The 17704-nt window shown below is 40.5% G+C and overlaps 2 protein-coding genes and 1 pseudogene across 2 annotated transcripts; 2 read left to right on the top strand and 1 right to left on the bottom strand.

The window, feature by feature from the left end:
- Positions 1-1836: 1836 nt before the first annotated feature.
- On the top strand, positions 1837-2826 carry LOC148789864 (uncharacterized). Its single transcript, XM_088893792.1, has one exon. The coding sequence runs from the start codon at positions 1837-1839 to the stop codon at positions 2824-2826; it is 990 nt and encodes a 329-aa protein (XP_088749918.1).
- A 9560-nt stretch (positions 2827-12386) lies between these two features.
- On the top strand, positions 12387-13466 carry LOC104590725 (uncharacterized). The gene is made up of 2 exons (XM_010249463.3): positions 12387-12835; positions 12943-13466. The coding sequence occupies exons 1-2, from the start codon at positions 12646-12648 to the stop codon at positions 13062-13064; spliced, it is 312 nt and encodes a 103-aa protein (XP_010247765.1). The 5' UTR covers positions 12387-12645; the 3' UTR covers positions 13065-13466.
- A 3601-nt stretch (positions 13467-17067) lies between these two features.
- LOC148789863 (U6 spliceosomal RNA) lies at positions 17068-17178 on the bottom strand (annotated as a pseudogene).
- Positions 17179-17704: the final 526 nt, after the last annotated feature.

Here is a 17704-nt window from a genome sequence, read left to right as displayed (position 1 = left end):
GACACACAATCAGATTTTCTTCAGTGCTGAAATCACAAAAAGAGAGAATTCTGCACCCTGCGAATACTCTCTTACCGCCTCCTTACTACCGCCGCCATTACCTTCAGTTCGATCTCCAGTTCTTGGGAGAAATCAAGATCTGATCTTGATACCAATCTTTTGGGAAAAGATTGATTGGAGCTGTACTCACAAGCCATCCAGTTGATTCTTGCGAAGGGTCAAGTTCTTTTGGAAGAAAATTGTTGATTCTGTTCCAAATCAAGATCTGTTCTTAATACCAATCTTTTGGGAAAAGATTGATTGGAGTTGTACTCACAAGCCATCTAGTTGATTCTTGCGAACGGTCAAGTTCTTTTGGAAGAACATTGTTGATTTTGTTCCTTCCTGCACTGCGCCATCTTTAGTGGGAGCAGATTTTGGATCCTTTCTTGGGCGTGAACACCTCCATTGTGAGATACTGTTTCTCCGTATCAGGTACATTCTCTCCTACTCCTTTTGGTTCAAATCTGGTTCAGTTTATGGTTCAAGAATAATCCTTGAAAATATGATTTTCTAAAATAGGGAATGTGATTCCTAGTTGAAGGGAGAGAAACAGTTCGCCACTTGAGGAAAGAAGCCAAGCAATGCCGCAACCAATCAGCATCACTCCCCACTTCCGGAGTGAAGTCGGCTGCAGAAATCGTTGAGCCATCCAACCATTTTGAATAAGAAGTCATGGCCAACAATGAAGAAAGAACCCTTAGAGAGCTAGCTGCACCGGATATGCACCAACAACCTCTCTGCATCGAATATACAGATCTGGCGGTACCCTTTGAACTTAAATCAGGTCTTATACACTTACTCCCTACTTTTCGTAGACTTACAGGCAAAGACCCTCACAAGCACCTAAAAGAATTCCACGTAGTATGCTCAAGCATGAAGCCTCAAGGTGTTACCGAGGAATAGATCAAACTGCGTGCCTTTCCTTTCTCATTAGCTGATAAGGCTAAGGATTGGTTGTATTACCTACCCTCCGGTTCCATCACCACGTGGAATGATATGAAAAAGCAATTCCTTGAGAAGTTCTTCCCTGCCTCCCGAGCTGCTAACATCAGAAAGGAGATATGTGGCATAAGACAATTCAATGGGGAAACTCTCTACGAATACTGGGAGAGATTCAAGCAACTGTGTGCCAGCTGTCCACAACATCAAATACCAGACCAGCTCCTTATCCAATATTTATATGAAGGGTTACTACCAATGGATAGGAGTATGATCGATGCAGCAAGTGGAGGAGTGCTGGTGAACAAAACTCCTACATATGCAAGAGAGTTGATCTCAAACATGACAGCCAACTCTCAACAATTCGGCTATAGGCTCAACCCTCCAACAACTCATGCTAACGAGGTAAACATCTCCTCCCTAGAACAGAAAATTGCAAGCCTGGCCTCTCTTGTCTGTCAAATGGCCACAGGTAATACACAAACGGTGAAGGCTTGCGGGATTTGCTCAACTCCAGGACATCCAACTGACATGTTCCCTACGCTTCAAGATGAACCTTACGAACAAGCTAATACTGTCGGAGGATTCCCGCAAAAGAGATACGATCCCTACTCGAACACCTGCAATGCAGGATAGAGGGATCATCCCAACCTGAACTATGGAACCAAGCCCTTCGGCTTCCAACATCAGCATCAAACCAGGCCGTCGGCTCCACCATATTCAGCCTCTCCCAACTCAGGTATGTCTCTCGATGAAATTGTGAAAGCCCTTGCAACTAATAATCAACAATTTCAACAGGAGACGAGGACAAGTATCCGAAACCTGGAGAATCAGGTCAGCTAGCTAGCAACAGCTATGAGTCGAATGGAATCCCAATCATCAGGGAGGCTACCTTCCCAGACCACGACCAACCCGAAACAAAATGCTAGCGCTATCACGTTGAGAAGCAGGAAGGAACTGAATGAACCCTATCAAGAAGCATCCAAAGATACAACCAAAGAGGAGACACCATCCCAAACGGATTCAAGTGGAAAGCCACCCCAATCCATAGTCATCGCTCCACCTTTCCCAAGCCAATTCGCAAAATCCAAAAAGGAGGAGCAAGACAAAGACATTCTCAAGACCTTCCGCAAAGTTGAGGTAAACATCCCCCTCCTTGATGCAATTAAGCAAGTACCCCGCTATGCCAAATTTCTCAAGGAGTTGTGCACTACTAAGAGAAGGCTGAAAGGCGATGAGAAGGTCCATATAGGAGAAAATGTTTCAGCCATTCTCCAGAAAAGACTACCCCCTAAATTTAAGGATTCAGGTATGTTTACCATTCCTTGTAAGATAGGAAATGTCCAGATCGAGAAAGCTATGCTAGACCTAGGAGCTTCAATAAATGTCATGCCCCATTCTATTTATACAACCATGAATCTCAGACCATTAAAAGAAACGGGCATGATCTTACAAGTTGTTGATCGGTCTACTACATACCCGAAAGGAGTCTTAGAGGACGTCCTAGTCCAAGTTAATAATTTGGTCTTTCCTGCCAATTTTTATGTGATTGACATGGAAGAAGATAACTCTTCCAACTCGACCCCAATTTTGCTAGGAAGACCCTTTCTTAAGACATCCAGAACAAAAATCGATGTGCATAGGGGGACACTTACCATGAAATTCGATGGTGAGATCATTAATTTTAATATCTATGATGCCATGAGATACCCTAATGATGCGCATTCTATTTTCTCTATAGATGTTATTGACTCGTTAGTGCAGCAAACTTTTGAGCTAGAAGATGAAGACACACTGAGAGTTGCACTTAACAATGGGCCTGATCAATTGCAACGAGCAAAGTAGAAGTTTATGCTGAATTCAGAACTACGAACTTTGACTTCTGAACTGAACTCTTTTGAATTTGCTCGTAATTCTTCTTTCATTAGTTTGCCCCTATCTCACACAAGGCTCCTTCCATCTATTGTACAGGCACCCCAGCTGGAGCTGAAATCATTACCAAAGCACCTAAAGTACTTGTTCCTAGGCAAGGGGGAGACACTACCTGTGATAGTTTCCTCCAAACTCGATGCACTAGAAGAAAGGAAACTAATTCAAGCACTTAAGGAATGCAAGGAAGCTATCGGATGGACTATAGCTGATATCAAGGGGATGAGCCCATCTACCTACATGCACAAAATACTCTTGGAAGAAGACTCCAAACCTGCAATCGGAGCCCAACGCCGATTAAACCCACCGCTGATGGAGGTAGTGAAGAAAGAAGTTTTAAAACTTCTAGATGTCGGGATAATCTATCCCATTTCAGACAGTAAGTGGGTAAGTCCAGTACAAGTAGTCCCAAAGAAAACAGGTATGACTGTGGTCGAAAATCAAGATGGTGAGTTAGTGCCTACCCGAATTCAAAATGGGTGGCGGGTGTGTATAGATTACCGGAAGCTGAATTCGTTAACCCGAAAAGACCACTTCCTGCTCCCTTTTATCGATCAAATGCTTGAAAGACTAGCTGGAAAATCTCATTACTGTTGTCTTGATGGTTATTCAGGGTTTCATCAAATTCCAGTTGCACCTGAGGACCAAGAAAAGACTACCTTCACCTGCCCCTTTGGTACCTTTGCTTATCGGTGCATGCCATTCGGTCTCTGCAATGCTCCCGCCACATTCCAAAGATGTATGGTTAGTATATTTTCAGATTATGTGGAAAGCATTATAGAGGTATTTATGGATGACTTCACAGTGTATGGAGTGATTCTTTTGATTCATGCTTATCTAACCTTACAAAGGTACTTGAAAGGTGTATAGAAAAGAACCTCGTGCTGAATTATGAAAAATGCCATTTCATGGTCGACCAGGGCATCATTCTAGGGCATGTAGTCTCTTCTAAGGGAATCGAAGTTGATAAAGCAAAAGTAGATGTTATTAAATCCCTGCCCTATCCCACGAACATTCGGGAAGTTTGCTCTTTCCTTGGACATGTAGGATTCTATCGGAGACTCATCAAGGATTTCTCCAAGATAATTCGCCCCTTATGTAATCTACTCCAGAAAGATGTGATGTTTGATTTCGATGAAGGGTGTAGGGCAGCCTTTGATAAGCTGAAGGAATCATTGACTTCAGCCCCAGTCATCCAGCCACCGAATTGGGATCTTCCCTTTGAGATTATGTGCGACGCAAGCAATTATGCCATCGGTGTTGTTCTGGGACAAAGGGTTGGAAGAGCCGCTCATGCAATATATTATGCATTGAGGACCCTTGATGCTGCCCAATGCAATTATTCAACAACAGAGAAGGAACTCTTGGCTGTAGTTTTTGCCTTAGAAAAATTTCGTTCATATTTATTGGGTACTAAGGTGATTGTTTATTCTGATCATGTAGCCCTAAAATATTTGCTCGCCAAGAAAGAAGCAAAGCCGAGGCTTATCCGCTGGATTCTCCTGCTACAAGAATTTAACCTCGAAATTCGCGACAAGAAGGGTGCAAAAAATTTGGTTGCAGACCATCTTAGTAGGCTGACTACAAGTGAAGAGGCAACACCCTTAAAAGACGAGTTCCCAAACGGGCACCTTTTCGCGATTCAAGAAGGAACTCCATGGTACGCAGATATAGTTAATTATTTGGTTACTAGAACCATACCAGGAGAATTAACAAGAGCTCAAAGGGATAAGGTAAGAAGCGATGCCAAGTACTACATCTGGGATAACCCATATCTATGGAAGCAATGCTTTGATCAGGTCCTTCGAAGGTGCATGCCCGACCCCGAAATCCCCTCCATTCTTCACTTCTGTCATTCATATGCCTGTGGGGGCCATTTTGGCCCAAAGAGGACAGCACGTAAGATACTGGAGTGCGGATTATTTTGGCCTACCCTATTTCGTGATGCTTATATGTTCTGCAAGGCCTGTGAAAAATGCCAAAAGACAGGTAATTTAAGCCATAAAGACCAAATGCCACTTACCCCTATACTGATATGTGAAATATTTGATGTATGGGGTATAGATTTCATGGGCCCATTCCCTTCCTCTTTCGGTAATGTTTACATCCTACTAGTTGTGGACTATGTTTCGAAATGGGTAGAAGCTAAATCTACCCGGACTGATAATGCGAAGGTTGTTGTAGATTTTGTCAAGTCCCACATTTTCTCCAGGTTCGGAATGCCCAGGGCGATAATAAGTGACCAAGGGACTCACTTCTGCAACCGAGTGGTGGAAGCTCTATTCAAGAAATACAATATCACCCATCAAATTTCCACTGCATACCACCCACAAACAAGCGGACAAGCCGAAGTGTCCAACAGGGAGATAAAATCCATACTTGAAAAAACGGTTGACCCTAGAAGGAAGAATTGGAATTTGAGACTCAACGATGCACTATGGGCCTACCGCACAGCCTACAAAACTCCTATAGGTACGTCTCCCTACCTATGCAGAGTAGGGCATGAAACTATGTCTCCCCACCCACCTTCCACTTTATCAGGGAAGTTTGATCCTTTTCTTTTTTTTCTCTCTACTTGTTTTCCTTTTAGTTTCCACCTTTTATTAAGTTTTAAGTGTGGAGGGGGGGGGGTACAGGCTTTAACCATTTCATTTCAAAAAAAAAAAAACACTCAACTCTTTTGAAATCAATTGAAACAATATTTTGGGAAAATTCTTGTGGACCTAGTAATGAGGCACAATTAAGGAGTACATGACCTTTCTGAAGCCATTCCCTTTTTAACTAGTCATAAATTCAGGTTTAAGTAAACAGGGCAAATACTTTACCATTGCTACAAATGGTAGGATGGAGCATAAAATGCACCTACCAGCCAAGTCATCTGATAGTAGGACGGAGCATAAAATGCACCTACTAGCTAACAAATCAAACAGTAGGATGGAGCATAAAATGCACATACTGACCAAGTAATTCAAATAGTAGGATGGAGCATAAAATGCACTTACTGACCAAGTAATCCAAAAGTGAGATGGAGCATAAAATGCACTCACTTCTTCAGAAGAGAGAAAAAGAAAATAAAAAGAGAGAGAAGATAAAAAGGTTTTCCCTGATTTACTACCTGGTTTGCAGTAGCAAAAATTGGACTGACTGATTAATGAGTCATGTATGACTTGGTTGTGTTGATTTAACGGTTCGCAACAATTAACCTAGAATATTTGTGGAGAAAGATGAAGGAGAGTTGAGTTTAAAAATTGGTAGGATAGCTAGTTTATTCTTGTTCTTTTTTACTTGAATTCTGACTTGCCCGACGACGAACAAGGTTTTAAGTGTGGGGGGATTTGATGAGAATAAAATGTTAGACAGTTTTGTATGCCCTTAGCTTCAATCAGAATGATGTACTTTATGAGTTTATTGTAAATGAATAAAGATACATATTTGATTCATGTTCCCTTGGTATGTTTCTGTGTAATACCCTTAAACTGGACACTTAATGAGACTCGTGTTAGTTTAGAATGTTCACAGCCAGTGGGTTAGTCTGGGGAGACCTATCCTGACAAGGCTGACACTGTGGTGCCACCAAGTCGGTTGGGGTGGCCTGTCTCAACTGCCAGGGTGAGATCCTAGGCACATACAGTGTAGGATTAATTGAATCTTTGAACTGGACCAGATTTCCAGTATTGCCCTAGACCTTGGAGATTGATGGGCAAAACTGGAAAGTTACACCCGACCCCTAGACTCGATTATGATACTGCACTAGGTGTCGGATTGGGCTATCTTTGATGTACCAATCAGTGAGATCCTTAGCGGGGGTCAAAACCTGGGTATGTTGGGACAGTCCGAGAATTCATTTGAGTGGGTGATCATAGTGACAGGATCATCACTATCTGCAAATTATTAACCCAGAGCAAGACTATCTTTGGTTGGGTTCGGCACCCACCAAATTTTGGCGCCGTTGCCGGGGATTGGTGTCCTAAGTAGGTTTATTTCCTTTTGTTTGGTTTATGCCTCGCTCTTCTCGTGTAAGTGAACTCCACTACGACCCTGAGATCGAGAACACAGTTCGCCGCTTGAGGAAAGAAGCCAAGCAACGCCGCAACCAATCTGCATCACTCCCCACTTCCGGAGTGAAGTCGGCTGCAGAAATCGTTGAGCCATCCAACCATTCTGAATAAGAAGTCATGGCCAACAACGAAGAAAGAACCCTTAGAGAGCTAGCTACACTGGATCTGCACCAACAACCTCTCTGCATCGAATATGCAGATCTAGCGATACCCTTTGAACTTAAATAAGGTCTTATACACTTACTCCCTACTTTTCGTGGACTTACAGGCGAAGACCCTCACAAGCACCTAAAAGAATTCCACGTAGTATGCTCAAGCATGAAGCCTCAAGGTGTTATCGAGGAACAGATCAAACTGCGTGCCTTTCCTTTCTCACTAGCTGATAAGGCTAAGGATTGGCTGTACTACCTACCCTCCGGTTCCATCACCACGTGGAATGATATGAAAAGGCAATTCCTTGAGAAGTTCTTCCCTGCCTCCCGAGCTGCTAACATCAGAAAGGAGATATGTGGCATAAGACAATTCAATGGGGAAACTCTCTACAAATACTGGGAGAGATTCAAGCAACTGTGTGCCAGCTGTCCACAACATCAAATACCAGACCAACTCCTTGTCCATTATTTTTATGAAGGGTTACTACCAATTGATAGAAGTATGATCGATGCAGCAAGCAGAGGAGTGTTGGTGAACAAAAATCCTACAAATGCAAGAGAGTTGATATCAAACATGGCAGCCAACTCTCAACAATTCGGCTATAGGCTCAACCCTCCAACAACTCATGCTAACAAGGTAAACATCTCCTCCCTAGAACAGAAAATTGCAAGCCTGGCCTCTCTTGTCTATCAAATGGCCACAGGTAATACACAAACGGTGAAGGCTTACGGGATTTGCTCAACTCCGGGACATCCAACTGACATGTGCCCTACGCTTCAAGATGAACCTTACGAACAAGCTAATGTTGTCGAAGGATTCCCGCAAAAGAGATGCGATCCCTACTCGAACACCTACAATGCAGGATGGAGGGATCATCCCAACCTGGACTATGTAACCAAGCCCTTCAGCTTCCAACATCAGCATCAAACCAGGCCACCGGCTCCACCATATTCAGCCTCTCCCAACTCAGGTATGTCTCTCGATGAAATTGTGAAAGCCCTTGCAACTAATAATCAATAATTTTAATAGGAGACGAGGACAAGTATCCGAAACCTGGAGAATCAGGTCAGCCAGGTAGAGACAGCTATGAGTCGAATGGAATCCCAATCATCAGGGAGGCTACCTTCTCAGACCACGACCAACCCGAAACAAAATGCTAGCACTATCACATTGAGAAGCAGGAAGGAACTGAATGAACCCTATCAAGAAGCATCCAAAGATACAACTAGAGAGGAGACACCATCCCAAACGGATTCAAGCGGAAAGCCACCCCAATCCATAATCATCGCTCCACCTTTCCCTAGCTGATTCGCAAAATCCAAGAAGGAGGAGCAAGACAAAGACATTCTCAAGACCTTCCGCAAAGTTGAGGTAAACTGAGAGAATGGTAGGATCCATCTAATGGACGCCATAAAGGTTGCGGAATGGGGGGGGCGAATTGCAAAAATTTCCTACCTTCTCCCAACTGGGAATCATATTCCCTGAATTTAGAATACAATATTCAAGGATCTACTTGAACCCTAATCAAACCAGATCTGTACCAAAAGATAAATGGGAGGATTATACCTGATCCGGAGAAGCAGTATCTCCCAAAGTTGGTGTTCACGCCCAAAGAATGCTCCAAGATCTGTCCCTGCTGAAGATGACACAGCTGTGGATGGAACAGAACCAGCAGGGTGCGTCCTACACACTGGATCCTTCGCAAGAATCCCCTAGATGTACTAAACACTGAATTCTTTCAGTCTTTCTTGCAAGACTGATGTCAAGAACTGGTTTCTTGACTTTCTTTTCTGCAAAGATCAAATCTTGCAATAATGCAGATGGCGGCGGCAGGAGGAGATTTCCAGAAACGAAAAGGCTGAACTGTTTTCTTTTCTGGAGAGAATGAGATCTAATCTCAATTCGCAGGAACCCTTCTTGCTTACCAAAACCCCTTGGATCGAAATCTGATTTCTCTCCCTCTTGGTTCATTCGAAAATCTCCTCCCTTTCTTCTTGATTAAGAAATCTCCTAATTAGGAGTTATCCCAATCCAAATCAGTATTTGGATAGGGGATAATCTTAATCCCTTTCCCAGATAGAGTTAGCTTGCTCCTGATCTTATCAGGAGGTTACCAGATTCAAATCTGATTTGAATTTGGTCTCTAAGAGTGGATAAGGCTAAGAGCCCAATCCTTTTTGCTAACTTCAATCTCAAATTCGCCCCATTGATGGGTGATCATATCAGCCCACCTCGAAATGGGCTTTTGGCCCATTAAGTATTCAGTGTTTAATTACTTTCCAATCTGCTGCCCAGTTGGGCTTCTTTGTATGGCGTGGGACCCAAGCATTGATCTACACACCAGCCACATGGGTTCGGCCCAGCCTTTAATACAAGGCCCAGCCGAATTCACTGAAAAACTCAATGAACCCCTTGAGTCCATCGTATGAACCCTATGGGCCCAACACTTACATTAAGTGGTCCCTGGGCCAAGCCATCTTATAAAAACCCAGGGACTGTGGGCAGGTGCAAGATTAGCCCATCAGGTATTATCCTAAATGGTCTTACACTTAACCTCTCAGCCCTTAATGATCAGGCACTGCCCGACAAGAGAGGACCTCTCCATCGGCTGCAAGGAACAGTGCCGCACTCTCCTCTCACATGGATCCCGGGAATTAAAACCATTTGCAAACATTTTGAAACCGTACATATATATGTAAATATATTAATTTTGCAAAAACAAAATTCCAACGATTGAAATCAACTGCCGGCAGTTTGGTTTCCATCAGAGAGAGTGCATTCCCGATCATTACCCTTTGTCCGACAAAGTGGCTGATTCTGTCACTATGACCACCCACTCAGATGAATTCTCAAACTGCCCCAACATACCCAGGTTTTGATCCCCACTAAGGATCTCACTGATTGGCATATCAAGGGCAGGCTGATCCAGCACCTAGTGAAGTGTCATAATCGAGTCTAGGGGTCAGGTGTAACTTTCCAGTTTTGCCCATCTATCTCCAAGGTCCAGGGCAAGACTGGAAATCTGGTCCGGTTCAAGGATTCAAGTAATCCCATGCTGTATGTGCCTCGGGTCTTACCCTGATGGCTGAGACAGGCCATCCCAACACTTGGTGGCACACCAGTATCAGCCTTGGAAGGATAAATCTCCCCAGACTTATCCAACGGCTGTGAACATTTAAAACTAACATGAGTCTCTACAAATGTCCAGTTTTAGGGTTTTACACAGAATTAAACCAAACAACATGAATCAAACATGCACTTTATTTATTTCCACTAAATAACAAAAGTACATCAAAATGATTGAAGCTAAGGGCATACAAAACATCCCCCTTGATGCAAAGTTGAGGTAAACATTCTCGAGACCTTCCGCAAAGTTGAGGTAAACATCCCCCTCCTTGATGCAATTAAGCAAGTACCCTGCTATGCTAAAATTTTCAAGGAGTTGTGCACTACTAAGAGAATGCTGAAAGGCGATGAGAAGGTCTATATAGGAGAAAATGTTTCAGCCATTCTCCAGAAAAGACTACCCCCTAAATGCAAGGATCCAGGTATGTTTACCATTCCTTGTAAGATAGGAAATGTCCAGATCGAGAAAGCTATGCTAGACCTAGGAGCTTCAATAAATGTCATGCCCCATTCTATTTATACAACCATGAATCTCAGACCATTAAAAGAAACGGGCGTGATCTTACAACTTGTTGATCGGTCTACTACATACCCGAAAGGAGTCTTAGAGGACGTCCTAGTCCAAGTTAATAATTTGGTCTTTCCCGCCGATTTTTATGTGATCGACATGGATGAAGATAACTCTTCCAACTCGACCCCAATAGTGTATTCGGCCAAGCCTTGTAACAAAAGTTGGGTTGAATCCATAGAGCCCATGTGATGGGTTTCAGGGGGTGCACTATCCATAATAGTGTATCCGGCCAGCTCATTTAGCTGATGTGTAGATCAATGTTTGGGTTCCATGGCAGCAGTTTGGAAGGCTAAGTGAGCATATAATCTTATTGGGCCTAAAGCCCATTTCGAACTGGGCTGATTTGATCAGTTAAATGAGGGGCGAATTCTGATATTAGATTAGCAGATAGGATTGGGCCTTAACCCTATCCACTCAGAGAGTCCAAATCTGAATGTGATTCAGATCTGGAAACCTCCTAATAGGATTTGGAGGGGCTGATCTAATGTTAAGATAAGATAAAGGGTTTACCTTTATCAGTTAAAGGGAATTCTGATTCAAATATGATTTGAATCAGCAAATTCTAATGGGATTAGGAGCTGATCCCTTTAAGCTTATAAAAGGAGGAAGGGGTGGTAGTCTTTAGAAGATATTCATATTCACATCCTCTTCAAAGTTGAAATCACAGAAGAGAGAATACACTTCACTGTGCTAAATCTCTCTTGCCGCCTCCTTCCTGCCGCCGCCATATTGCCAGTTCGATCTCCTCTTATCAATAGGAGTGATCAAGATTGGATCTTGATATCAGTCCTTTGTGAAAGGGCTGATTAGAAGAAGTGATCACGTGCCATATAGCTTATACTTGCGAATGATCTGGTTCTTTTGAAGAGCGCTACTGATTCTGCTCCATCCTGCATTGCGCCATCTTCAGTGGGAGCAGTTTTTGGTTCCTTCTTTGGGCGTAAACGCGTCCATATGATGGATATCTCATCCTTTCACCAACATCAACAACAACAACAACAACAACAACAACAACAACAACAACAACAACAACAACAATAATAATAATAATAATAATAATAATAAATAAAATAATAATAATAATAGAACTAAATTTATTATTATTAAAATTACTTCAAATTATTAATAGAACTAAATTTATTAAAAAATATTTATTCATATTAAATTAACAATAATTATTTTCTGTAAATCATATTAAATGAAAAATACAATTATTAAAATTTTAAATATTAAAAATAATTTTGAATATTTTTAATTAATTAATAATAAATTTTGATTATTAATTTAATATTAATTAATAATAAATAAAATTATTAAATCTTTCGGATACAAGCTTCCCCGCTAGTAAATTATAAAAGGGCAAAAGTAATATTTTCACAAATTATAGGATTTGTAAGAGTCAAAAATCTTAAAAAAATTATCAAAGAGTTCGGATGTGGCCTCACAGCCTTTTTCAGTTAGGGGAGATATTCCCAATACACGGCTGAAATTTGAGGACCAAAGCTGATTTCCCAATCAAACGCGTTTCGAGCTTCGTTGCGACGTGCAAACACAAGGGACTCGGTGCGCAATGCGCACTACAGACGCAGTAAACGAGAGTCGTCGACACGCTTCGTCCTCTCTCTCTCGCTCTCTTACCTCGTTGGTTTTGTCCAATAAAAGTCGATTACGCCTAAAAGTCTCCTTGTTAGACTTTTGCTCTGGTTTCTTTACGAATTCTGCGTGCGTTTCTTTCACATTTACAGATTTACTCCCCCGTCCGCTAAAAGAAATAGAAAACTAATTTTCTTCGGTATATTGAGGATTTCTGCATCTCGAGCAACATCAATGGCGTATGTCGATCACGCATTCTCGATTACAGATGAGGACCTCGATTTTGAGGCTTCTTATGTCGTTCACAATCGGCCACCCATCAAAGAGATCGCTCTCGCAATCTCCCTTCTCATATTCGGAACTCTAGGTATCGTTTTGGGGATTTTCATGGCTTACAACAGGGTCGGCGGTGATAGAGCTCATGGTATGGAGTCCTAGCTAGGGTTTCTGGACTTTCTTCTACCATGATATTCTGTTTTAATTTTTTATTGGGCAGTTTCGAATTATAGCTTTGGTATTCTGTGGTTTTAGGGCTTTTCTTCACGGCGTTAGGAGCGGTTCTTTTCATTCCTGGTTTCTATTATACGCGGATTGCGTACTATGCATATAAGGGGTACAAAGGATTCTCGTTCTCCAACATACCTCCCGTGTAGAGGAATTGAAGTGGCAGAGGAGCCTGAGTTGGTTTACTGCTTACTTGTGTACAGATCTCTCCTGCTGAGTTTCTCTTGTTTCTTCTTCTAATATAGTTTTGTTTCAATAAAAATGTAGATGTAGAGGCTTATACGTGAGCAAGGGGCTTAATGTTTTGCTTGGTTGCAAATATTATACAGTAGTCCAAAGGTTCATGTAGCCACAAAGTGATTACTTTTGATCAATCAATGTTTGTCTAGTGGGTCTTGAATTTCTTTTGAAGCCTCTAATTGCAATGTACTAAATTGATATTGAAGTTTATTTTTATACTGTATATCATGTAATCAGAACATCTGCTCTAATGGATCTATTACATGCATACATGCTTGCTACTTAGCTAAGCTGTTGCACTGGGTTTTAGCTTTTAGGTCGTCAAAGAGTGTTCTTAGGTTGTGGTGTTGGATAGAATGATCTCATTAGGGTCTTTGCTCCCAAGAAGGGAGTTTGGATATTTTGCTGCTTGCCATGGAATGATTTTTTAATAAAAATATATGATGAAATGACACTTCAGAAAGGACCTCGGATTTTAGGAATTGATTGCAGCTTACAGGCTATAGTAAGCTTTGCATGCTAAGATTACTAACTCGTATGATGTGTCTGCTTCTAACATTCAAGTCGTTCTTATTTTCTTTATGGCACTGATTCCTTTAATAAGCTATTAGTCCTAATTCCTAATTGTGTCCTTAGGTGTTGACTCCTAGATGATCTTAGGTGTTGATTTCTTGGTACTTTTCAAAATTTTCTTTTTCTTATTTTTTTCAGACTCCATCTAGCATCAATGAGATTCCTAATCTTAGGTTATGGGAACTTTTTGGCAGATGGAGTAGGGGGCCTCTTACAAAGGAATCTGTATTTAGTAAATGATAACCGTATGTAAAAGTTGTATGTCAAAGTAATGTTAGTGGTTTATTTATCAAAAACAAATAATGTTGGTGGTTAGGTGGTGAAGGCCAGCCTATAAAGGGAGACAAAGTTCTTGTACATAATATTCTTTTTTTTTTTCCACATTCAATAAAGTTTGTCATTAACAGTTTAAAACTTCTTACAAAGGAATGTCAAAGGGTGGGAGGTCTCCAGTTCTATCTTCTTTCTTCTTTTTATTACTTTGTGTCTTAGAATAAGTTGCTGACGTGGTTGCTCAATTCAATGAATTCAGAGTTCAAAAAGCCTTATATGCCAACTATTTTGGGTTTGGTTAAAATGTTCATCTGAGTAAGACATTTTATCCTGAATACCATGATGTCCTTTGGTTGAAGTGGGACAAGAAGCACAGGTCTGTTTACAGATTCAAAAGGGAAGAGGGAGAAATATAGAGCTTATCTAATTACCTGGAAATGTGATATGATCTGTTAGTTTTAACTCCATTAGTCTATCAATGTTGATTTCTGTGTTGGTCATTAACAATAAAAAACATAGGTGGTGATAACTACCACTGATGATATTTTTTCAGGCTTCATCCTGCATCAATGAGATTCCTAAACTTAGGTGTATGGTAACTTTTTGGCAGATGGAATAGGGAGCTTCGTACAAAAAAATATAATTACATGTTAAAGTTGTATGTCAAAGTAATAGCAGTGGTTAGGTGGTGAAAGCCAGCCAATAAAAGGGAGCCCGGGTTCTTGTACATACTATTCTTTTATCACATTTAATGAAGTTTACCATTTTTTTTTTGATAGATTTCAATAAAGTTTATCATTAACGTAGTCAAAACAAAGTTTGTCATTAACAATAAATACCTCTTAGCTGATCAAAAAAAAAAAAAAAGAACAATAAAAAACCTCTTACAAAGGAACCCCTATGTAAAAAAATTATGCCCTGTGAAAGACTGGGGGTCTCCAATTCTACCTTGTTTCTTCTTTTCACTACTTTGTTTCTCAGAATAAGTGGCTGACTCGGTTACTCAATTTGTCAACTTCAGAGTTCAAAAATCCTTATGCTAACTATATTGGGTTGGTTAAAAGGTTCATTTGAGTAAGGCATTTGCATCCTGAATACCATGCCCTTTGGTTAAGTGTGATAGAAACATGGGGCTTCTTACAGATTCAAAAATGAAGAGGAGAAACATAGAATTTATCCATTTACCTGGAAATGTTATATGATCTGTTAGTTTTAACTACATTAGTCCATTAGTCTATCAATGTTGATTTCTGAATTGGTTTTCCTATCAAAGGTAGATGCTTTGGAGATCATATGCATGGTGTTGTCTTGTAAAATTGTCCTCTGAGCTAAGGATTGGAATTACATTGAGTTGTATTTTCTTCTATTCTTTCTTTATTAGTATTTTCTGTTCTCTCTGATATGGCAATTCTTTTTCTTTTAGCTGGAACCTTTGTTAAGCATTACCATTATAAGTTTAGCCAGCCACATTTTTTCTGAATTCTTATAATACTGTGATGTGGATACAGAAAAGGGAAAGAAATATGGAATAAGAAACCAAGCTTCTTCAAATTCGTACACAACTGTCTATTTATAAACTCAATAAGGGATTGGATATCCCTTTACAAACATGAAATCAACCAAGAAACTGATCTAAATAACTGCTAATTATGTTAGAACTAACACAAACCTATAGGTAACCCATAGCCGCACTTAAAGAAGTACTTCAACTTCTAAAATAACTAATAATTAATTACTAATCCTACCGGAACTAAACAAACCAAAAACAACTCTAAGAGAGACTAAGGGGATGTTTGGTACTGTGGTGTTGCATTCCTGTTTCAGGGCTACATCAGGATATTCCAACAATGATTGAAAATCATGTTTGGTAAGAGCTGTTTCAACTTGAAGCAGGAAAAAACACATGCCATACATTGTGTTTTGTGTGAAAGTGGTGCCTGGTGGTATCTATGTCTCTTAAACATCCCAATTAATGCTATGCTCTGTGTTTTGTACCTAAATGTTGGGCATGTAATTTCTAGTTCTACCTTAAAGCCATTGGATGAAACGCCAACAGTACCAAACAGCATGTAAGAAAATAGAAAAATTAAAATTTTCGTATCACATGTAAAACAGCCATAACTCTCTCAAAGCATATACCACATGGGCTATTTTGTAAAGACAAGTTTTCATAATAGGCTGAATGCTCCCCAAACCTGTAAGGAAAAGGAGACTCACAGGCACTCTATGCTGCAACAACAGCACATATGGGCTTATGACCCAAGATGGTTGTCTGCATTGAAGCATATGGTAAGTGTTGGCCGATGCTAAATGAGTAGGAAGGATCCCACCCATGAGAATCACAACTCAATACTCTTTTGTATGGCCCTGAAAAATTGTTAGAAACTAATAATCAATATTTCTTCCTTAATTTTTATATTTTTGATTTTTTACTGCAAGTTTTCATTATAATAATATTTTTTAATTCTTTTTTCTTATGAAGTTTTTTAGTTAGGATTATAAGCTTGGAGTTTTTCTGGTTGGATCATTTCTCATCATACTTCTATATCAAAAACTGAGACAATAGAAGTATTCATGAAAATCCTGCAAATTATTGGACATATTTGTCAAGAACTGCTATGCAATGGTATGGCCTATGTGATATGTATAACCTTACCTTCCACCTTTACAACTATATCTCACTTGTAGGATACAATAATACAAACCTTTGACCTGATGGCTATGGTCAGAAATCCTCACTGGAAGGGAGGAGGTTGATCGGAGGATAGGAAGATGAAGCAAAAAGAAAGAGGACAGTTCAAAAAGAGAACAATAGGAAGGGGGTGGCGTGGCAACAAGTGAGAGATAATTGGCGTAAGATGGTATGGATGTAAGAGAGAAGGTGATGGTGACTATTCAATGCAAAGGGTACTACTTCCAGGTCAAGATGGTTAGAGAAAAATCCTAAATTCTAAATTTAAGCAAAGAAGTTTCTTGGGGGTGGATAGGGTCAAAAGAGGACCTTAAGTCTTTATTAAGAGAGTGTATCAAGGACTTAGGCTCTGTTCGTTTCCTCTTAACTCTTATCTCTTTTTGGACCATTTCTCGATTTGTGCATGTCATCCTTGCGCAGGGGCCGTGCTAATCTCCTCTTAACACTTATCTCTTTAGAGGAATCTTTTAACTTTAAGAGAAAAATGGTTGTTCATTGTCAAGACTGTTGGAACAGACCAACAGAAGGCAGTTAGTTAGTTTTACAAGAGGACCACATCAGCTCAACTAACCAGCCACTTGTAATAACCGCCATCCACTTGTAATAACTGCCACCCAATTGGACTGTCAAGACTGTTGGAATAGACCAACAGAAGTCAGTTACAAGAAGAGGCCACATCAGCAACCACTTGTCACAATTGCCATCCACTTGTAACAGTTGTAACAGTCAAGATTGTAACACTATAAGTAGTAGAGCCAAAAAGGAATAAAGGAGGACTCTTTCAGAATTAAGGACACTTTCAACAGTAAACTCTCTCTCTCTCTCTCTCCTTCCAAGAATTTAGGAGGTTGGCCCCTCGAAGAGCCCTGAGTTAGGCAGGTTCCTAACATTCGTTTCCTCTTTTTCTCTTATCTCTTAAAGTGCAATCATACACCCTACCCTTTTTTATTTTTTTTGAGGGTGTAAATGACAATTGTGCTAAACCAAAGAGAGGTGGTCTCAAGTTAGGTA

This window comes from Nelumbo nucifera, chromosome 8 (assembly GCF_055504915.1).
Source record: "Nelumbo nucifera cultivar China Antique chromosome 8, China Antique-T2T, whole genome shotgun sequence".
Classification (NCBI taxonomy): Eukaryota; Viridiplantae; Streptophyta; class Magnoliopsida; order Proteales; family Nelumbonaceae; genus Nelumbo; species Nelumbo nucifera.
Note: the sequence above shows the minus strand (reverse complement) of the source record. Positions and strands in the feature narration are given on the sequence as shown.